General features: G+C 52.2%; 1 protein-coding gene across 2 annotated transcripts in view; it reads right to left on the bottom strand.

The window, feature by feature from the left end:
- LOC140427143 (TBC1 domain family member 9B-like) overlaps positions 1-23,362 on the bottom strand; it is a 95,764-nt gene that overhangs the window by 36,864 nt on the left and 35,538 nt on the right. For both annotated transcript variants that reach the window (XM_072512687.1, XM_072512688.1), the window contains exons 10-12: positions 22,433-22,647; positions 19,090-19,207; positions 1,809-2,094 (exon numbers count right to left, since the gene is read on the bottom strand). In XM_072512687.1, coding sequence (XP_072368788.1) covers positions 1,809-2,094; positions 19,090-19,207; positions 22,433-22,647 — 619 coding nt within the window. The remainder of the gene's footprint in view (positions 1-1,808; positions 2,095-19,089; positions 19,208-22,432; positions 22,648-23,362) is intronic.

The raw sequence follows: 23,362 nt of genomic DNA, 5'->3' as shown, positions 1-23,362 counted from the left end.
GGTTAGATACAGAGTGAAGCTCCCTCTACACTGTCCCCATCAAACACTCCCAGGACAGGTACAGCACGGGATTAGATACAGAGTAAAGCTCCCTCTACACGTCCCCATCAAACACTCCCCGGACAGGTACAGCACGGGGTTAGATACAGAGTAAAGCTCCCTCCACACTGTCCCCATCAAACACTCCCAGGACAGGCATAGCACGGGGTTAGATACAGAGTAAAGCTCCCTCCACACTGTCCCCATCAAACACTCCCAGGACAGGTACAGCACGGGGTTAGATACAGAGTAAAGCTCCCTCTACACTGTCCCCATCAAACACTCCCAGGACAGGCATAGCATGAGGTTAGATACAGAGTAAAGCTCCCTCGAAACTGTCCCCATCAAACACTCCCAGGACAGGCATAGCATGAGGTTAGATACAGAGTAAAGCTCCCTCTACACTGTCCCCATCAAACACTCCCAGGACAGGTACAGTACGGGGTTAGATACAGAGTAAAGCTCCCTCTACACTGTCCCCATCAAACATTCCCAGGACAGGCATAGCACGGGGTTAGATACAGAGTAAAGCTCCCTCCACACTGTCCCCATCAAACACTCCCAGGACAGGCATAGCACGGGGTTAGATACAGAGTAAAGCTCCCTCCACACTGTCCCCATCAAACATTCCCAGGACAGGTACAGCACGGGGTTAGATACAGAGTAAAGCTCCCTCCACACTGTCCCCGTCAAACACTCCCAGGACAGGTACAGCACGGGGTTAGATACAGAGTAAAGCTCCCTCCACACTGTCCCCATCAAACACTCCCAGGACAGGCATAGCACGGTGTTAGATACAGAGTAAAGCTCCGTCGACACTGCCTCCATCAAACACTCCCAGGACAGGTACAGCACGGGGTTAGATGCAGAGTAAAGCTCCCTCTGCACTGTCCACATCAAACACTCCCAGGACAGGTACAGCACGGGGTTAGATACAGAGTAAAGCTCCCTCTACACTGTCCCCATCAAACACTCCCAGGACAGGCGTAGCATGGGGTTAGATACAGAGTAAAGCTCCCTCGAAACTGTCCCCATCAAACACTCCCAGGACAGGCATAGCACGGGGTTAGATACAGAGTAAAGCTCCCTCTACACTGTCCCCATCAAACACTCCCAGGACAGGTACAGCACGGGGTTAGATACAGAGTAAAGCTCTCTCTGCACTGTCCCCATCAAACATTCCCAGGACAGGTACAGCACGGGGTTAGATACAGAGTAAAGCTCTCTCTGCACTGTCCCCATCAAACATTCCCAGGACAGGTACAGCACGGGGTTAGATACAGAGTAAAGCTCCCTCTACACTGTCAACATCAAACACTCCCAGGACAGGTACAGCACGGGGTTAGATGCAGAGTAAAGCTCTCTCTGCACTGTCCCCATCAAACATTCCCAGGACAGGTACAGCACGGGGTTAGATACAGAGTAAAGCACTCTCTGCAATGCCTGATCAAACACAAATTAAACAATTAAACTAAAAAAAAACAGTTGAATTTGATTTTGTGATTGAGATGCACAATCGGACGGGGTGGTGGAAGCAGATTCAATCGTAACTTTCAAAAAAGAATTCAATAAATACTGAGGAGGACACATTTGCACCACTACATCGTACTGACAAGTTAGCTCTTTCAAAGATCCAGCACCATCAAGATAGGCCAAATGGCCTCCCTCTGCACCATATGAATCTATGAAAAGGTGTATAATTTTGTTAGTGCAGCATACAAGATAATTTGGTTGGACCTGGCCAAGCATAGACAGAGCCAGTCAATCACCTGCCAAGGATGGTCATGGCTTCCCCCTCGTCAAAGCAATTCAACAGCTTCTCCATGTTGGCCTCCAGCACAGCGAGAGACACCTGGAAAATAACCTTGATCCCCTCATAGAAGAAGCAGTCAACCACCACCACGGCGCTTTCAAACGGCATGACACTGAGGAACAGAGTCAGGAACCAGGAGAGAGAGATAGTACTGATAACGCCCAGTTCCTGCATCCATTCGTAGAGGAGGGGAAGGTGCTCCCGTGTCAGGTCCTCAAACACACCCTGGTCCACCAGTGCACCTGAAACAAGAAAAAAACACACAGAGAAAAAAAATCAGTGCCCACCCTCCTTTATTGTTCCAACAAGGAAGGACTCTCACATAATTGCCCTGTTTCATTGGCTATGCATTCCAATCCTTGCTCGAATTCATGGATTCTACTGCCATTCCATCAATGTTAACCCCAGAGCAGCTCCAGCACAGGGTTAGATACAGAGTAAAGCTCCCTCGACACTGTTCCCATCAAACACTCCCAGGACAGGTACAGCATGGGGTTAGATACAGAGTAAAGCTCCCTCTACACTGCCCCCATCAAACACTCCCAGGACAGGTGCAGCACGGGTTAGATACAGAGTAAAGCTCCCTCTACACTGTCCCCATCAAACACTCCCAGGACAGGTACAGATCGGGGTTAGATACAGAGTAAAGCTCCCTCTACACTGTCCCCGTCAAACACTCCCAGGACAGGTGCAGCACGGGGTTAGATACAGAGTAAAGTTCCCTCTACACTGTCCCCATCAAACACTCCCAGGACAGGTACAGCATGGGGTTAGATACAGAGTAAAGCTCCCTCTGCACTGTCCCCATCAAACACTCCCAGGACAGGTACAGCACAGGGTTAGATACAGAGTAAAATTCCCTCTACACTGTCCCCATCAAACACTCCCAGGACAGATGCAGCACGGGGTTAGATACAGTGTAAAGCTCCCCCTTACACTGTCCCAATCAAACACTCCAAGGACAGGTACAGCACGGGGTTAGATACAGAGTAAAGCTCCCTCTACACTGTCCCCATCAGACACTCCCAGGACAGGTACAGCACGGGGTTAGATACAGAGCAAGCTCCCTCTACACTGTCCCCATCAAACACTCCCAGGACAGGTACAGCACGGTGTTAGATACAGAGTAAAGCTCCCTCCACACTGTCCCCATCAAACATTCCAGGACAGGTACAGCACGGGGTTAGAGAGAGTAAAGCTCCCTCCACACTGTCCCCATCAAACACTCGCAGGACAGTTACAGATCGGGGTTAGATACAGAGTAAAGCTGCCTCTAAATTGTCCCCATCAAACTCTCCCAGGACAGGTATAGCACGGGGTTAGATACAGAGTAAAGCTCCCTCTACACTGTCTCCAGCAAACACTCCCAGGACAGGTACAGCACGGGGTTAGATACAGAGTAAAGCTGCCTCTAAATTGTCCCCATGAAACACTCCCAGGACAGGTACAGCACAGGGTTAGATACAGAGTAAAGCTCCCTCTACACTGTCCCCATCAAACACTCCCAGGACAGGTACAGCACAGGGTTAGATACAGAGTAAAGCTCCCTCTACACTGTCCCCATCAAACACTCCCAGGACAGGTACAGCACGGGGTTAGATACAGAGTAAAGCTCTCTGCACTGTCCCCATCAAACACTCCCAGGACAGGTACAGCACAGGGTTAGATACAGAGTAAAGCTCCCTCGACACTGCCTCCATCAAACACTCCCAGGACAGGTGCAGCACGGGGTTAGATACAGAGTAAAGCTCCCTCTACACTGTCCCCATCAAACACTCCCAGGACAGGTACAGCACGGGGTTAGATACAGAGTAAAGCTCCCTCCACACTGTCCCCATCAAACATTCCAGGACAGGTACAGCACGGGGTTAGAGAGAGTAATGCTCCCTCCACACTGTCCCCATCAAACACTCCCAGGACAGGTACAGCACGGAGTTAGATACAGAGTAAAGCTCCCTCTACACTGTCTCCAGCAAACACTCCCAGGACAGGTACAGCACGGGGTTAGATACAGAGTAAAGCTGCCTCTAAATTGTCCCCATCAAACTCTCCCAGGACAGGTATAGCACGGGGTTAGATACAGAGTAAAGCTCCCTCTACACTGTCTCCAGCAAACACTCCCAGGACAGGTACAGCACGGGGTTAGATACAGAGTAAAGCTGCCTCTAAATTGTCCCCATGAAGCACTCCCAGGACAGGTACAGCACAGGGTTAGATACAGAGTAAAGCTCCCTCTACACTGTCCCCATCGAACACTCCCAGGACAGGTACAGCACGGGGTTAGACACAGAGTAAAGCTCCCTCTACACTGTCCCCATCAAACACTCCCAGGACAGGTACAGCACGGGGTTAGATACAGAGTAAAGCTCCCTCTACACTGTCCCCATCAAACACTCCCAGGACAGGTATAGCACGGGGTTAGATACAGAGTAAAGCTCTCTGCACTGTCCCCATCAAACTCTCCAGGGCAGGGGTTAGATCTGGCATTCGGATCTGCGGTGCAATGGATAAGGCACTGGGTTTCTAATAGGAATGTTACTCAAAAGGTTATGACTTTGAGTCTCACTGTTGTTTTTCAGCCAAATTTGACTCGAACAATTTTTATAAATGTAACCCGTGTGTGGAAGCAGAAGACATGAGTATGCTTCTTCATGATTACTTTGGATGGAATTTAACGTAAACAACATGAGTCTTGCCCAGTGGCTGGAGAGCAGGCATGAGCCCTCCGTTGCCTCTTTTCAGAAAGACCACTGCACTCCCAATGCCAGACCCCTCAATTTGGCACCGAGCACCTTTGAACGAAGGATCTTCCCCCAGAAGCTCGGAAGGAGATTTGATTTTTGTGTTTCCTGCATCGTGTGATCCCTCACTCCTTGCTGGGTATATACCAGCAGCCGGGTGAAGCACTTAAGTGGGCATTACTTGCTCGGAAGGGGTTTGATTTTTGGTTGCCCTGCACAGGTGTTGGGGGATGTGGGGGTTTTGTACGGTCTAGAAGGTTGGGCACAGTCAAAACCCTTGAGGAGTATAAAGAAAGTAGGAAGGTACTTAGGCAGGAAATTAGGAGGGCTAGGAGGAGTCATGAAAAGTCCTTGGCAAATGGGATTAAGGTGAATCCCAAAGCTTTTTATTCATATGTAAAAAGCAAGAGGATGGCCAGGGAAAAGATTGGGCCACGTAAGGACATGGGAGGAATCTATGTGTTGAGCCAGAGGAAATGGGCGAGGTACTAAACAAGTACTTTGCACCAAAGAAAAGGAGCTGAATTCTCTGCCGGCGGGATGCTCCATTTTGCCAGCAGCCCAGGGGTTTCCCGAGGGCGTTGGGCTGTCCCACAATGGAACACTCCATTGACCAGCCGGCGTAACAGAGCAACCCGCTGGTGGGGTGAAACAGAAATGTGGCATGGCGGGGCGGAGAATTCAGCCCAAGGACTTTGTGCCGCATAGGAGACTGTTAAATAAGTTAAGAGCCCATGGTGTTAAGGGGAAGATCCTGGCCTGGATAGAGGATTGGCTGACTGGCAGGAAGCAGAGAGTGGGGATAAAGGGATTTTTTTCAGGATGGCAGCCGGTGACTAGTGGTGTGCCTCAAGGGTTGGTGCTGGGACCACAACTTTTCACAATATACATTAATGTTCTGGAGGAAGGAACTGAAGGTACTGTTGCTAAGTTTGCAGATGAACCAAAGATCTGCAGAGGGGCAGGTAGCATTGAGGAAGCAGGCGGGCTGCAGAAGGACTTGGACAGGCTGGGAGAGTGGGCAAAGAAAGAAGTGGCAGATGGAAAACAATGTGGAAAAGTGTGAGGTTATGCACTTTGGAAGGAGAAATGGAGGCATAGACTATTTTCTAAATGGGAAGATGCTTAGGAAATCAGAAGCACAAAGGGACTTGGGAGCCCTTGTTCATGATTCTCTTAAGGTTAACGTGCAGGTTCAGTTGGCAGTTAGGAAGGCAAATACAATGTTAGCATTCATCTCGAGAGGGCTGGAATATTAGAGCAGGGGTGTACTTCTGAGGCTATAAAAGGCTCTGGTCAGACCCCGTTTGGAGTATTGTGAGCAGTTTTGGGCCCCGTATCTACGGAAGGATGTGCTGGCCTTGGAAAGGGTCCAGAGGAGGTTCACAAGAATGATCCCTGGAATGAAGAGCTTGTCGTATGAGGAACGGTTGAGGACTCTGGGTCTGTACTCGTTGGAGTTTAGAAGGATGAGGGGGGGGATCTTATTGAAACTTACAGGATACTGCGAGGCCTGGATAGAGTGGACGTGGAGAGGATGTTTCCACTTGTAGGTAAAACTAGAAGCCAAGGACACAATCTCAGACTAAAGGGATAGAGATGAGGAGGAATTTCTTCAGACAGAAGTTGGTGAATCTGTGGAACACTTTGACGCAGAAGGCAGTGGAGGCCAAATTACTGAGTGTCTTTAAGACAGAGATAGATAGGTTCTTGTAATGCATTTTGGTAGGTCTAACATAGAGGGGAAATATACCGGAAATGGCAAAACTCTTATGAATATAGAAAGTCAAAGAGATCTGTGAAAGTGGCAACACAAGTGGACTAGGTGGTCAAGAAAGCATAGGGAATGCTTGCCTTCATTGGAAGGGGTATCGAGTATAAAAACCAGCAAATCCTGTTACAGTTTTATAGAACCTTGGTACGGCCGCACGTGGAATATTGCACACAATTCTGATCGCCACACTACCAGAAGGATGTGGAAGCTTTGGAGAGGGTGCAGAGGACATTTACCAGGATGTTGCCTGGTCTGGAGTGTGTTAGCTATGTGGAGAGGCTGAATAGACTCGGACTGTTTTCATTAGAAAGACGGACGTTGAGGAGTGATCTGATAAAGGTCTACAAGATTATGAGGGGCATGGGACGAGTGAATGGGCAGGCACTCTTTCCCAGGGTGAAGGGATCAGTCTCCAGGGGATATAGCTTTAAGGTCCGTGGGGCAAAATTTAGAGGAGATGTGCGAGCCAAGTTTCTTTTACACAGAGAGTGGTGAGTGCCTGGAAAACATTGCCAGGGGAGGTTGTGGAAGCAGATACATGAACGGCGTGCAAAAGGCACCTCGACGAATACATGGATAGGATGTGTATGGCGGGCTACGACAATAGGAAGTGCTGAGGGTTTGGGCCAAGGGTGGTGTCATGACCGGTACAGGCTTGGAGGGCCGAAGGGCCTGTTCCCGTGCTGTATTGTTCTTATTTCCAAAAGGTATTTGATAGGGTGCCACATATACGGTTACGGCAAAACGTCGGGCGGAATTCTCTGATAATGGGGCTATGTCCCCACGCCCGCGAGAAAACGGGCGTGAATCACTCTGGTCTTTCCTGGAGAAAGTCCAGGGTGGTGATTCTCCTACCTGAGGGGGACTAGCAGGGTCCCAGAGTGCTCCTCGCAGCTCCGGAGAATCCCGGCCATAGTGTTTGGGGTGATATATTAGTGTGATAGATGATTGGTTAATTGACAGAAAACAGAGTCAGGATAAATGGGTCACTTTCAACTCTGTAAACTGTAACAATTGGAGTACCACAGGGACCAATGACCGTGAACTATTTCTGACCTATACTAATGACTTGGAATAAAGGAACTGACTGTATTGTAGCCACATTTGCCGACTTTACAAAGATAGTTAGGACAGTAAGTTCTGAGGAGGATACAAAAGTCTGCAGAGAGATATAAATAGATTAAGCGAGTGGGCAAAAAATTGACAGGCGAAGTATAATGTGGCAAATTGGATTGGATTGGATTGGATTTGTTTGTTGTCACGTGTACCGAGGTACAGGGAAAAGTATTTTTCTGCGAGCAGCTCAACAGATCATTAAGTACATGAGAAGAAAAGGGAATAAAAGAAAATACATAATAGGGCAACACAACATATACAATGTAACTACATACGCACTGGCATCGGATGAAGCATACAGGGTGTAGTGTTAATGAGGTCAGTCCAGAAGAGGGTCATTAGGAGTCTGGTGACAGTGGGGAAGAAGCTGTTTTTGAGTCTATTCGTGTGTGTTCTCAGACTTCTGTATCTCCTGCCCGATGGAAGAAGTTGGAAGAGTGAGTAAGCCAAGTGGGAGGGATCTTTGATTATACTGCCCGCTTTCCCAAGGCAGCGGGAGTTGTAGATGGAGTCAATGGATGGGAGGCTGGTTCGTGTGATGGACTGGGCGGTGTTCACGACTCTCTGAAGTTTCTTGCGGTCCTGGGCCGAGCAGTTGCCATACCAGGCTGTGATGCAGCCCGATAGGATGCTTTCTATGGTGCATCTGTAAAAGTTGGTAAGGGTTAATGTGGACTTGCCGAATTTCCTTAGTTTCCTGAGGAAGTATAGGCGCTGTTGTGCTTTCTTGGCAGTAGCGTCGCCGTGGGTGGACCAGGACAGATTTTTTGAGATGTGCACCCCTAGGAATTTGAAACTGCTAACCATCTCCACCTCGGCCCCGTTGATGCTGACAGGGGTGTGTTACAGTACTTTGCTTCCTGAAGTCCATGACCAGCTCTTTAGTTTTGCTGGCATTGAGGGAGAGATTGTTGTCGCTACACCACTCCACTAGGTTCTCTATCTCCCGCCTGTATTCTGACTCGTCGTTATTCGAGATCCGGCCCACCATGGTCGTTTCGTCAGCAAACTTGTAGATGGAGTTGGAACCAAGTTTTGCACGCAGTCGTGTGTGTACAGGGAGTAGAGTAGGGGGCTAAGTACGCAGCCTACGTACGGGCCCTGGTGTTGAGGACTATTGTGGAGGAGGTGTTGTTGTTCATTCTTACTGATTGTGGTCTGTTGGCCAGAAAATCGAGGATCCAGTTGCAGAGTGGGGAGCCAAGTCCTAGGTTTTGGAGCTTTGATATGAGCTTGGCTGGGATTATGGTGTTGAAGGCGGAGCTGTAGTCAATAAATAGGAGTCTGATGTAGGAGTCCTTGGGCATCATTCTCCGACCCCCCGCCGGGTCGGAGAATGGCCGTTGGCCGCCGTGAATCCCGCCCCCGCCGAAGTCTCCGGTACCGGAGATTGGGCGGGGGCGGGAATCGGGCCGCGCCGGTTGGCGGGACCCCCTGTTCAATTCTCCGGCCCGGATGGGCCGAGGTCCCGCCCAGAAATTGCCTGTCCCGCCGGCGTAAATCAAACCTGGTATTTACCGGGGTCCTGGGGGGGCGCGGGGCGATCTGACCCCGGGGGGTGCCCCCACGGTGGCCTGGCCCGCGATCGGGGCCCACCGATCCGCGGGCGGGCCTGTGCCGTGGGGGCACTCTTTCCCTTCCGCCTCCGCTACGGCCTCCACCATGGCGGAGGCGGAAGAGATTCTCCCCACTGCGCATGCGCGGGAAACTTTCAGCGGCCGCTGACGCTCCCGCGCATGCGCCGGGAAACTGTCAGCGGCCGCTGATGCTCCCGCGCATGCGCCGGGAAACTGTCAGCGGCCGCTGACGCTCCCGCGCATGCGCCGGGAAACTGTCAGCGGCCGCTGTCATGTGCCGCATTTCCGCGCCAGCTGGCGGGGCAACAAACGCCATTTCCGCCAGCTGGCGGGGCGGAAATCCCTCCGGCGTCGGCCTAGCCCCTCAATGTTGGGGCTAGGCCACCAAAGATGCGGAGCATTCCGCACCTTTGGGCCGGCGCGATGAGGTCTGATTGGTGCCGTTTCTGGCGCCAGTCGGCGGACATCGCGCCGTTGGGGGAGTGGATCAAGGTGTTCTGGGAGTATGGAAGGTGATGCGTTTCATGATCAACCTCTCGAAGCACTTCATTACGACTGAAGTCAGGGCCACTGGACGGTAGTCATTGAGGCACGTTGCCTGGTTCTTCTTTGGTACCGGTATGATGGTGGTCTTCTTGAAGCAGGTGGGGACCTCGGAGTGGAGTAGGGACAGGTTAAAGATGTCCGCGAACACCTTTGTCAGCTGGTTCGCGCAGGCTCTGAGTGCACGACCAGGGATCCCATCCGGGCTCGGGAATGTGAAGTTTTCCACATTGGCAAAACCATACTGACACAGTATGTAGATAGGCCAACGAGAGGCGAGACCATATTGGATTTGGTACTGGGTAATGAACCAGGCCAGGTGTTAGATTTGGAGGTAGGTGAGCACTTTGGTGATAGTGACCACAATTCGATTACATGTACTTTAGTGATGGAAAGGGATAGGTATATACCGCAGGGCAAGAGTTATATCTGGGGGAAAGGCAATTATGATGCGATGAGGCAAGACTTAGGAAGGATCGGATGGAGAGGAAAACTGCAGGGGATGGGCACAATGGAAATGTGGAGCTTGTTCAAGGAACAGCTACTGCGTGTCCTTGATAAGTATGTACCTGTCAGGCAGGGAGGAAGTGGTCGAGCAAGGGAACCGTGGTTTACTAAAGCAGTCAAAACACTTGTCAAGAGGAAGAAGGAGGCTTATGTAAAGATGAGACATGAAGGTTCAGTTAGGGCACTTGAGAGTTACAAGTTAGCTAGGAAGGACCTAAAGAGAGAGCTAAGAAGAGCCAGGAGGGGACATGAGAAGTCTTTGGAAAGTAGGATCAAGGATAACCCTAAAGTTTTCTATAGATATGTCAGGAATAAAAGAATGACTCGGGTAAGAATAGGGCCAGTCAAAGACAATAGTGGGAAGTTGTGCGTGGAGTCCGAGGAGATAGGAGAGGTGTTAAATGAATATTTTTCGTCAGTATTCACACAGGAAAAAGACAATGTTGTCAAGGAGAATACTGAGATTCAGGCTACTAGACTAGAAGGGCTTGAGGTTCAAAAGGAGGAGGTGTTAGCAATTCTGGAAAGTGTAAAAATAGATAAGTCCCCTGGGCCGGATGGGATTTATCCTAGGATTCTCTGGGAAGCTAGGGAGGAGATTGCTGAGCCTTTGACTTTGATCTTTAAGTCATCTTTGTCTACAGGAATAGTGCCAGAAGACTGGAGGACAGCAAATGTTGTCCCCTTTTTCAAGAAGGGGAGTAGAGACAACCCCGGTAACGATAGACCAGTGAGCCTTACTTATGTTGTGGGCAAAATCTTGGAAAGGTTTATAAGAGATAGGATGTATAATCATAGAAGTTTTCATAGAAATTACAGTGCAGAAGGAGGCCATTCGGCCCATCGAGTCTGCACCGGCTCTTGGAAAGAGCACCCTACCCAAGGTCAACACCTCCACCCTATCCCCATAACCTAGTAACCCCACCCAACACGAAGGGCAAATCATCTGGAAAGGAATAATTTGATTAGAGATAGTCAACATGGTTTTGTGAAGGGTAGGTCGTGCCTCACAAACCTTATTGAGTTCTTTGAGAAGGTGACCAAACAGGTGGATGAGGGTAAAGCAGTTGATGTGGTGTATATGGATTTCAGTAAAGCATTTGATAAGGTTCCCCATAGTAGGCTACTGCAGAAAATACGGAGGCATGGGATTCAGGGTGACTTAGCAGTTTGGATCAGAAATTGGCTAGCTGGAAGAAGACGAAGGGTAGTGGTTGATGGGAAATGTTCAGACTGGAGTCCAGTTACTAGTGGTGTACCAGAAGGATCTGTTTTGGGGCCACTGCTGTTTGTCATTTTCATAAATGACCTGGAGGAGGGCGTAGAAGGATGGGTGAGTAAATTTGCAGATGACACTAAAGTCGGTGGAGTTGTGGACAGTGCGGAAGGATGTTACAAGTTACAGAGGAACATAGATAAGTTGCAGCGCTGGGCTGAGAGGTGGCAAATGGAGTTTAATGCAGAAAAGTGTGAGGTGATTCATTTTGGAAGGAATAACAGGAAGGCAGAGTACTGGGCTAATGGTAAGATTCTTGGCAGTGTGGATGAGCAGAGAGATCTCGGTGTCCATGTACATAGATCCCTGAAAGTTGCCACCCAGGTTGAGAGGGTTATTAAGAAAGCGTACGGTGTGTTAGCTTTTATTGGTAGAGGGATTGAGTTTCGGAGCCATGAGGTCATGTTGCAGCTGTACAAAACTCTGGTGCGGCCGCATTTGGAGTATTGCGTGCAATTCTGGTCGCCACATTATAGGAAGGATGTGGAAGCATTGGAAAGGGTGCAGAGGAGATTTACCAGAATGTTGCCTGGTATGGAGGGAAGATCTTGGGTGAGATTCTCCGACCCCCCGCCGGGTCGGAGAATCGCCGGGGGCTGGCGTGAATCCCGCCCCCGCCGTTGCCGAATTCTCCGGCACCGGAGATTCGGCGGGGGCGGGAATCGCGCCGCGCCGGTTGGCGGGCCCCCCCCACACCCCCCCGCGATTCTCCGGCCTGGATGGGCCGAGGTCCCACTGCTAGATTGCCTGTCCCGCCGGCGTGAATTAAACCACCTACCTTACCGGCGGGACAAGGCGGCGCGGGCGAGCTCCGGGGTCCTGGGGGGGCGCGGGGCGATCTGGCCCTGGGGGGTGCCCCCACGGTGGCCTGGCCCGCGATCGGGGCCCATCGATCCACGGGCGGGCCTGTGCCGTGGGGGCACTCTTTTCATTCCGCCTTCGCCACGGTCTCCACCATGGCGGAGGTGGAAGAGACTCCCTCCACAGCGCATGCGCGGGGATGCCGTGAGCGGCCGCTAACGCTCCCGCGCATGCGCCGCCCTGCAATGTAATTTCCGCGCCAGCTGGCGGGGCACTTCCGCCAGCTGGCGGGGCGGAAATCAGTCCGGCGCGGGCCTAGCCCCTCAAGGTTAGGGCTCGGCCGGTCAAGGGGCGGAGGATTCCGCACCTTTGGGGCGGTGCAATGCCCGACTGATTTGCGCCGTTTTTGGCACCGGTCGGCAGACATCGCGCCGATACCGGAGAATTTTGCCCCTTATGAGGAAAGGCTGAGGGACTTGAGGCTGTTTTTGTTAGAGAGAAGAAGGTTAAGAGCTGACTTAATTGAGGCATACAAAATGATCAGAGGATTGGATAGGGTGAACAGTGAGAGCCTTTTTCCTCAGATGGTGATGTCTAGCACGAGGGGACATAGCTTTAAATTGAGGGGAGATAGATATAGATGTCAGAGGTAGGTTCTTTACTCAGAGAGTAGTAAGGGCGTGGAATGCCCTGCCTGCAACAGTAGTGGACTCGTCAACACTAAGGGCATTCAAGTGGTCATTGGATAGACATAGGGACGATAAGGGAATAGTGTAGATGGGCTTTAGATTGGTTTCAGAGGTCGGCGCAACATTGAGGGCCGAAGGGCCTGTACTGCGCTGTAATGTTCTATGTTCTATACTATTTAAATGAAGAGACACTGCAGAATTCTACTGTGCAGAGGGACCTGGGTGTCCTAGCACATGAATCTCAAAAAGTCAACAGCAGGTTCAGCAATTAATTGGGAAGGTAAATGGAACATTGGCCTTTTTACAAGGGGGTTGGAGTTTAAGCCTTGCTAAATCTGTACAGGCCATTGGTAAGATCATACGTAGAGTCCTGTTTGGTCTCCCTACTTGAGAAGGGATATATTTGCTTTGGAAACAGTTCAGAGAAAGTTGGCCGATTTCTGGTGCGAATGGGTTATCTTTTTAAGGACAGGTTGAATGAGTTGGACTTATTTTTAGTTTAGGAGTTTAGAAGAGCGTGAGTGATCTTATTGAAACATAAGTTTCAGAGGGAGTTTCATAGGGTAGATGCTGAGGGGATGTTACCTCCAGGTGCGGGTATCTAGGACTGGGGGGCAGTTTAAAAACTGCCATTTCAGACAGAAGCGGAGGAGGAATCTCTTCCATCAGAGGATGGCTCGTCTTCAGAACTTCCTTCCCCACAGAACAGTGAAGGCTGGGCCATTGAATATAATTAGACAGATTTTTGATCGACAAGTTGTGGAGAGTTATGAGGGGCTGGCAGAAAAGTGAGTTAAGGCCATAATCAGATTAGCTACGATCTTGGTGATTGATGGAACAGACTCAAGAGGCTAAATGGCCAACTGCTGCTCCCATTTCTTACGATCTTATTGCTGCCAGATTTGGTGTTGGGGTCCAGAATGTGTTGGCTGAAAGGGCACTGGAAACAGATTCAAGAGGGGTTTCACAGGGGAATTGCGCAGATACCCGGAAAGGAGAAATATACAGGGCTGTGTGGACAGAGCAGTGGATTGGGGCTAAGGTGTAGCTCTATCAAAGCAGTCACAGGGTCTGTACTTTAAAATTCTCTGAAGAAGTTGATGTGGAGGATCTGTCACGTGCCAGAATTCCGCTGTTCTTCCCACTTGACTCCCAAATCACTGAGGCAACTCTAGCAGAAAGAAGCAACTTCCTCTTTTTTTTGTTTACAGTGCAGAAGGAGGCCATTCGGCCCATCGAGTCTGCACCGGCCCACTTAAGCCCACACCTCCACCCTATCCCCGTAACCCAATAACCCCATCGAACCTTTTTTTTGGACACTAAGGGCAATTTAGCATGTCCAATCCACCGAACCTGCACGTCTTTGGACCGTGGGAGGAAACTGGGGCACCTGGAGGAAACCCACGCAGACACGGGCAGACTCCGCACAGACAGTGACCCAGCGGGGAATGGGCATCACGGTAGCACTGTGGCTTTACAGCGCCTGGGTCCTAGGTTCGATTCCCCGCACGTCCTCCCCGTGTCTGCGTGGGTTTCCTCCCTGCTCCGGTTTGCGCCCACAGTCCAAAGACGTGCAGGTTAGGTGGATTGGCCGTGATAAATTGCCCCTTAGTGTCCAAAAATGTTAGGAGGGGTTATTGGGTTACGGGGATAGGGTGGAAGTGAGGGCCAAAGTGGGTCGGTGCAGACTCGATGGGCCGAATGGCCTCCTTCTGCACTGTTTATGTTCTTGCTGCCTGGTCTCATTCCCCACGTCCCCTCTTTCACCCGCGCTTCCACCAGTTTGGCAGCAATTGACATGGCGCTTAATTTGCCAAGAAGAAAAAGCTTCAAAACGCAGGGCCCGCCAGCGTTTCAAGTCGCCACTCAGTCAAGAACAGTGGAAACATGCAAGCGGGGGTCTAGAAATAGAACATAAGGAATAAAAGCTGGAGTAGACTATTTGGGCCTTTGAGGCTGGTCTGACAATGTTAGCAATGCCGCTCCTTTAAGAGGAAAGCGGGTCTTGCTTCAGAGAGAATGAAGTGCGGGTTATGCTGACTGAAGCCTGTATTTAAGAGCCGGGTTTTTTCCCCAATCAGGGAGGCTCTCGGACAGGGCACAGAAGGATCGAATGGAAACCAGTGTTTGTACTGAACTACAATATCACAGTGAACTGTTGGAAAACATCAGAATGTCTCCTGCTGCTAATTTGCTAAATGGACATTTACCTATTTAACATGCTCCACCATTCCATAAGATCATGGTTGCTTCCACTCCACTATCCCCATATCAATTAATATCCAAAAGACCATGGATTTCAGTCTTGCAAACCCTCAACAACTCAACGCCTGCAGACCCAAGATCCAAACCAGAGGCAAACAACTCAAAACCGTCATAAATTAAAGATATTTGAATGTGGTGTATCTACAATAAAAGAAGGCCATTGAATGTACTGAGACAATTCAGTGCAATATGGCCATTCCCTTTATAGCCTTCTGGGCTCTACATTGAGTTCAACAATTACACACCATTTGGTATCCATTTTGTTTCCTTTGCTTTGTTTGTTTTGGTTTTTCTCTTATTTTTGCTTCAAATCAGCAGCCCACCTGCTCTGAGCACATTTTTAAAATGTTTCTTTGATTGAATTCTTTCCCCATCACCATTCCCTTTCCCCCGCCTTCCACCAGCTCATAAACCTTCCTGTTGTCCTCGTCACGCCTGCCCCTTACTCAAAACCAATACACATAATCATTAAGGTGCAGGAGGCGGCCATTCGGCCCATCGCATCTGCCCCGGCTCTCCAAACGAGCATCGTGACTCAGTGCCATTCTCCCGCCTATCCCCCTGCACCCCGGCACATTGTTTCTGTCCAAATAATCATCTAATGCCCTCTTGAATGCCTCGACTGAACCCGCCTCCACCGCACTGATCACTCCAGACCCGAACCACTCGTTGTGTGAAGAAGTGCTTTCTCACATCACAATTGCTTCTTTTGCAAATCACCTTCAATCTGTGCCCTCCTGTTCTTGATCCTTTTACGAGGGAGACATTTTTCCTGATCTACTATGTCCATCAGCCTCACGGCTTTGAACATCGCTACCGAATCTCCTCTCAGCCTTCTTCTCTCCAAGGAGAACAGTTCCAACCTCTCCAATCTATCCTCTGACTGAAGTTTCTGGAACCATTCTTGTATATATTTTTTTAAATTCCCAATTAAGGAGAAATTTAGCGTGGCAAATCCACCTACCCTGCACACCTTGGGTTGTGGGGGTGGGACACAGGCAGACAAGAGACCATTTTTGCAAACCTCTTCTGCGCTCTCTGCAATGTGTTCACTTCCTATGGTGGAATGGCCAGGCTGTACACAATACTCCAGCTGAGGTTTATATTGCAATCCTCCGGCCACGCTGCGCCAGAAAAGAAGTTTGCCGCGGCGCAGCGTGGCCTGTGAAAGCCGGGAGATCCCGCTCCCGGGATCTACCCGGCTCGCAACGCCTCGCGAGATTCAACGCAAGACCGTGAGACGTTGTGAGGTGAATCCCGTCCGCAATGGGTGGGATCACATTTTGGCAGATCTGCATATTAGAGCGAGACAGTAAGCCTCACTCTAACGTGCAGATTCCTGAAGTACCCGAGGCTTTGGGATCCAATCCTTTCGCCTCAGAGACCTCGGGCGAGTGCCGCTTCGTACTCGACCCCACAAACCTTTGGGCAGGGTGGTGCCCTGGCACTGCTGGTGCCAGCCAGGCACCTTGGCAGTGCCACCTGGGCACTGGGGTGCAGCTCCCCACTGTACAAAACGGGGCTATGTGCGGCCTCGTCACGTATTCCCCATTCAGGCCCCTTATTCAAACCGAGTCGCGTTGAATAACCAAATGTTTCTCGGCACTGAGAGTGACAGGAAACTAAACACTCTCGCTCAGGACTTTGTTCTCTTTTGTTTTGTAATGTTATGTGTGTTAAGTTTTATAATGTCAAAAGTTGAATAAAAATACTTTAAAAAAAGGAAATTCATGTTTGCTCTTCCTAATCAGCCAACAATTTTCCATGTGATTATTATCCCAAGTAATTGTTTCTGGAGGCTTCTTCACCACTAAAGTTAAACTGACTGGCCTGTCTGTAATTGCTGGGCTTATCCACACAACCGTTTTGAACAAGTGCATCATGTCTGCCATTGTCCAATCCTCACTTCCTTCAATATCGTTGGATGCATCTCATCCCGTCCCAGTGCTTGATCACCTTTAGGTACCAACAATCTATTCAACACTTCCTCCTTATCAAGTTTCTAGTGCCAGGATTTCCTCGCCTGACACCATGGCCTGGATGGTATCTACCTCCTTGGTATAAAAAGGATGCGAAGTATTCATTTCATTATATCTCTACCTTTTCCCAGTTCCGATGAAGGATCATTGACCTGAGAGGATTGAATCCTCTTTCTCGCCACAGATGATGCCTGACCTGCTGAGGATTTCCTGCATTTTCTGATTCCCAGCATCCACACTATGAGGTACGTGCCAGCGTTTACACTCCACACGCGCCTCCTTCCATCCTAGGTCATCTCGCTTGATAAACATAACCGTCTAAACCTTTATGTGCCACATGGATAGAATCAAACCCCCTCATCCCCAGGCACAAGCTCAAGTTGTTTAATCGATTAGAATAGTCAACTAATTGGGCGGCACGGAGGCAGAGTGGTTAGCACTGCTGCCTCAGAGCACTGAGGACCCGGGGCCAGGATCGAACTGTCTATTTGGAGTTTGCACATTCTTCCCATCTCTGTTTGGCTCTCACCCCCACAACGCAAAATACGTGCAGGGTAGGTGGACTGGCCACACTAAATTGCCCTTAACTGGGAAAAGTTTTTACAAAGGAAAAAATAGTGACTTGGCTGAACTTACAAAACTCCACAAATGCACTTTAAGTTTACAAAACGGCTTTCATTTTGTAATACAGCCATGCTTATCCCTTGCCACAAGGCCACGAGACATAGGAGCAGAATTAGGCCATTTGGCCCATCGAGTCTGCTCCGCCATTCAATCATGGCTGATATTTTTCTCAACCCCATTCTCCTGCCTTCTCCCCATAACCCCTGATCCCCTTATTAATCAAGAACCTATCTATCTCTGTCTTAAACACTCAGTGATTTGGTCTCCACGACCTTCTGCGGCGAAGGGTTCCACAGATTCACCATCCTCTGGCTGAAGAAATTCCTCCTCGTCTCTGTTTTAAAAGGTCGTCCCTTTAGTCTGAGATGGTGTCCTCTGCTTCTAGTTTTTCCTACAAGTGGAAACATCCTCTCCATATCCACTCTATCCAGGCCTCGCAGTATCTTATAAGTTTCAGTAAGATCCCCCTCATCCTTCTAAACTCCAACGAGTACGGAGCCAGAATCCTCAACCGTTCCTCAAACGACAAGCTCTTCATTCCAAGGATCATTCTTGTGAACCTCCTCTGGACCCTTTCCAAGGCCAGCACATCTTTGCGAGAAATCACTTTTAATAACGAACAATTTGAGCAATTTTGGAATAAATTGAACTCTTCCCGTTCCTGTGTTGCAGGCTCCACCATTAAATTAGATCATGACTGATTTGCATATTGACTCCATTTACCTACTGTGGTTCTGCAGTCATTAACCCTTACTGTACAATAATCTATCCATTGCCATGGAAAGGTTCAATGGGTTCCCTGGACTCAGAGGTTTGTGAGAGAGTTTTTCCCCTCTGTGTGCAAGTTAAGGCTTCCTGTTATCATCTGAATGATCTATCTATAATCTTAAGCTTGCTCTGGATTTCCTCCACCAGAGGAAATAGTTTATCAGTATCTAGCCGATCAACTCTGTTCATCATTCGGAACAGCTCAATTAGATCAATATTCTATACTTGAGGGAATACCAGCTTAGCCTGTACAACCTAAAGGTAAAGTCTCCATAGTCCCAGATGACCATAGGCTGCTTTCCCCTTTGAGGGGGAGAGGTGACTGATGGTGATTTAACCTGAGGGTCACCACACCTCAGGCAAGGGGCAAGGTGGAGAAGGCGGAGCCTTCATGAATAACCTCAGCCAGTACGGGAATTGAACCCGCGCTGCTGGCCTCGCTCTGCACCACAAACCAGCTGTCTAGCCCACTGAGCTAAACCTGCCCCATAATGTAACCCTTCTTTCCCCAGTCGCCTCTCTCCAAGGCCCGAGGTGCATTGGCCAGAACTGAAGGTAAAATACTGATTCAACTCACCAACTACCCTGGTGTTGTAATAATCAGGCAGCATCCGCTCGCAGAGCGCAATCAGGAGCCAGAAAGCCTCTTCCTCATTACAGTACAGCAACAGGACTGAGGTGACAATATTCATGGCCTGCAAAGAACGAGGAGACAGAGGTCAGAATCTGGTCCATCAGAGGAACGTGCAGGAAGTGGGAATGGTCATCCTGCAATAAAAGCAATGAGGGGGGGCGGGGGGGGGGTGGCTCAGCTGTTTAAAGGACGGAGTTACTGAAGCACATGACACAGGATAGTGCCAGGTTATCCCAGTGTTCGCTGATCTCAGCTGAGCAGCTGGTGTGGCATCACAAATTGCCTCAAAGTCCCTGGGATCAGGGCAGTGGGATTGAGAGGAGATATGCTGTGTGATTGCGCATGTATGTTGGGGTGCGTGTGTGTGCGAGTGTTGGGGTGCATGCGAGTGTTGGGGTGGGTGTGAGTGTTGGGGTGCGTAAGGAGGGGTGCGTGTGTCGGGGAGTTTGTGGCGGGGTGCGTGTGGAGTGGTGAGTGTGTGTCGGGGTGCGTGTGGCGGGGTGCGTGTGGCGGGGTGCGTGTGGCGGGGTGCGTGTGGCGGGGTGCGTGTGGCGGGGTGCGTGTGGCGGGGTGCGTGTGGCGGGGTGTGTGTGGCGGGGTGCGTGTGTCGGGGAGTTTGTGGCGGGGTGCGTGTGGCGGGGTGCGTGTGGCGGGGAGTTTGTGGCGGGGTGCGTGCAGTGGGGTGCGTGTGGCAGGGAGTGTGTGGTGGGGTGCATGTGGCGGGTGCGTACAGCGGGGTGCGTATGTCGGGGTGCGTGTGTCGGGGCACGTGTGAAGGGGTGCGTGTGTGTTGGGGAGTGTGTGTCGGGGGCGGGGAGTGTGCGGCGGGGTGCGTGTGGCAGGGTGCGTGTGGCAGTGTGCGTGTGGCGGGGAGAGTGTGTCGGGGAGTGTGTGGCGGGGAGTGTGTGTCGGGGAGTGTGTGTCGGGGTGCTTGTGGCAGGGTGCGTGTGGCAGTGCGCGTGTGGCGGGGTGCGTGTGGCGGGGTGCGTGTGGCGGGGAGTGTGTGGCGGGGAGTGTGTGGCGGGGAGTGTGTGGCGGGGAGTGTCTGGCGGGGAGTGTGTGGCGGGGAGTGTGTGGCGGGGAGTGTGTGGCAGGGTGTGTGTCGGGGCACCTGTGGTGGGGAGTGTGTGGCGGGGCGCGTGTGGCAGGGTGTGTGTCGGGGCACCTGTGGTGGGGAGTGTGTCGGGGAGTGTGTGGCAGTGTGCATGTGGCGGGGAGTGTGTGGCGGGGAGTGTGTGGCGGGGAGCCTGTGGCGGGGCGCGTGTGGCGGGGAGTGTGTGTCGGGGAGTGTGTGGCAGGGAGTGTATGGCGGGGTGCCTGTGGCGGGGTGCGTGTGGCGGGGCGCGTGTGGCGGGGAGTGTGTGTCGGGGAGTGTGTGGCAGGGAGTGTGTGGCGGGGAGCCTGTGGCGGGGCGCGTGTGGCGGGGAGTGTGTGTCGGGGAGTGTGTGGCAGGGAGTGTATGGCGGGGTGCCTGTGGCGGGGTGCGTGTGGCGGGGCGCGTGTGGCGGGGCGCGTGTGGCGGGGCGCGTGTGGCGGGGTGCGTGTGGCGGGGAGTGTGTGGCGGGGAGCCTGTGGCGGGGCGCGTGTGGCGGGGAGTGTGTGTCGGGGAGTGTGTGGCGGGGAGTGTATGGCGGGGTGCCAGTGGCGGGGCGCGTGTGGCGGGGTGCGTGTGGCGGGGCGCGTGTGGCGGGGTGCGTGTGGCGGGGAGTGTATGGCGGGGCGCGTGTGGTGGGGTGCGTGTGGCGGGGAGCGTGTGGCGGGGAGCGTGTGGCGGGGTGCCTGTGGCGGGGTGCCTGTGGCGGGGAGTGTGTGTCGGGGAGCGTGTGGCGGGGAATGTGTGGCGGGGAGCGTGTGGCGGGGAGCGTGTGGCGGGGTGCGTGTGCCGGGGAGCGTGTGTCAGGGAGTGTGTGGCGGGGAGTGTGTGGCGGGGAGTGTGTGTCGGGGAGTGTGTGTCGGGGAGTGTGTGTCGGGGAGTGTGTGTCGGGGAGTGTGTGGCGGGGAGCGTGTGTCGGGGAGCGTGTGTCGGGGAGCGTGTGTCGGGGAGCGTGTGTCGGGGAGCGTGTGTCGGGGGAGCGTGTGTCGGGGAGCGTGTGTCGGGGAGCGTGTGTCGGGGAGCCTGTGGCGGGGTGCGTGTGGCGGGGAGTGTGTGTCGGGGAGCGTGTGTCGGGGAGCGTGTGTCGGGGAGCGTGTGTCGGGGAGCGAGTGGCGGGGAGTGTGTGGCGGGGAGTGTGTGGCGGGGAGCGTATCGGGGAGTGTGTGGTGGGGAGTGTGTGTCGGGGAGTGTGTCGGGGAGTGTGTGTCGGGGCACCTGTGGTGGGGAGTGTGTGTCGGGGAGTGTGTGTCGGGGAGTGTGTGGCAGTGTGCGTCTGGCGGGGTGCCTGTGGCGGGGAGTGTGTGTCGGGGAGTGTGTGGCGGGGAGTGTGTGGCGGGGAGTGTGTGTCGGGGCACCTGTGGTGGGGAGTGTGTGTCGGGGAGTGTGTGTCGGGGAGTGTGTGGCAGTGTGCGTCTGGCGGGGTGCCTGTGGCGGGGAGTGTGTGTCGGGGAGTGTGTGGCGGGGAGTGTGTGGCGGGGAGTGTGTGGCGGGGAATGTGTGGCGGGGAGTGTGTCGGGGAGTGTGTGGCAGTGTGCGTGTGGCGGGGAGTGTGTGGCGGGGAGTGTGTGGCGGGGAGTGTGTGGCGGGGATTGTGTGGCGGGGAGTGTGTCGGGGAGTGTGTGGCAGTGTGCGTGTGGCGGGGAGTGTGTGGCGGGGAGTGTGTCGGGGAGTGTGTGGCAGTGTGCGTGTGGCGGGGTGTGTGTGGCGGGGAGTGTGTGGCGGGGAGTGTGTGGCGGGGCGCGTGTGGTGGGGAGCGTGTGGCGGGGTGCGTCTGGCGGGGTGCGTGTGGCAGTGTTCGTGTGGCGGGGAGTGTGGGTCGGGGAGTGCGTGGCGGGGAGTGTGTGGCAGTGTGCGTGTGGCGGGGAGTGTGTGTCGGGGAGTGTGTGTCGCGGAGTGATGTCGTCCCACCTCGAGGACATCAGCAAGGTACACAATAATCCCTGAGCGTAGGGAATGCACTGAAAACAGCCAACACTCACTGAACACTTTGAGCAGAAGCTGCTACAATTCCCTCAACATTAACCACAAAACATTGACCCTGTATCTGCAGCTTAGTTTCTTCAAAACTGCACCAGTTGGTGTGAAGTGGCAGGAAGTTGTTGCAACTCAGAACAGAGCAGGTACACGAGAACCATCGAACGTCCGAGAAGTTTCCTGTCTTGCTGGGCTGGTTGAGGGGGGGGGGTTAATCACCTGGCAGTACCCGATGTTGGGGTTGCGGAATGCGTAGGCGGTCAGCACCCTCCGCAGGGCAGCAATGCCCATTTCGTTCTGGAAGGCCGGGTGTTCAGGCATGGAGCGATGCAGGTCCCTCTCAATCTCCTCGGTGGCCAGGTTATACTTCCCTGTAGACTCCTGCACCAGATCAGAGTAATACCCTGGGTGCGTCACCATCTCATTCAGAGCCCCTAATGGGACAAAAGAAGAAGAAATGAAATGAAGGGAGATGGGTTTACTCTTACCCAACGGTAACACTCGCTCCATGAATTTATTTCTTGGTATTGGAGGATGTGAGGAAGGGCGGATACTCTGGTTGGAGGGAGAGAGATGTTTGGCCTTTAAAAGTAAAAGGCAGAGTTGCATTTATACGTGGGCTTGCACAGTCTCCAGATCCCACAAATTGTTTTACAACCGATTAATTACTTTGAAGCATGTTGTAGTAATGTGGGGTCCTCTCAAAGGCAGACACAGCTCCCAGGTTTATCAACACTCATCAAAAAGAGGCTGTTTCATTGGCTCAGGCATGAGGATGGATACCTCAGGATGTTCTGTATGGTGCGATAGCTGGAGTCAGGTGACCAGTAGGACCCCCAAAGCTTCTGCTTCAAGGATGCCTGGATGGGTGACGGGAAGCCGCTATAACATTGATAATTGTACCTGTCACTCACTAGCTGATGACCGAGGTAAATGCCGACACCTCCTATGGACCGGTGGGCACCACCCACGATGATCAGTGGCGACAGTCAATTGGCAACAGATGCCAATGCTGGAAATAACAACCCACCACAACGCAGTGTTGGGCCGCACGGTAGCACAGTGGTTCGCACTATGGCTTCACAGCGCCAGGGTCCCAGGTTCGATTCCTGCTTGGGTCACTGTCTGTGCGGAGTCTGCACGTTCTCC

This window comes from Scyliorhinus torazame, chromosome 7 (genome assembly GCF_047496885.1).
Source record: "Scyliorhinus torazame isolate Kashiwa2021f chromosome 7, sScyTor2.1, whole genome shotgun sequence".
NCBI lineage: Eukaryota > Metazoa > Chordata > Chondrichthyes > Carcharhiniformes > Scyliorhinidae > Scyliorhinus > Scyliorhinus torazame.
Note: the sequence above shows the minus strand (reverse complement) of the source record. Positions and strands in the feature narration are given on the sequence as shown.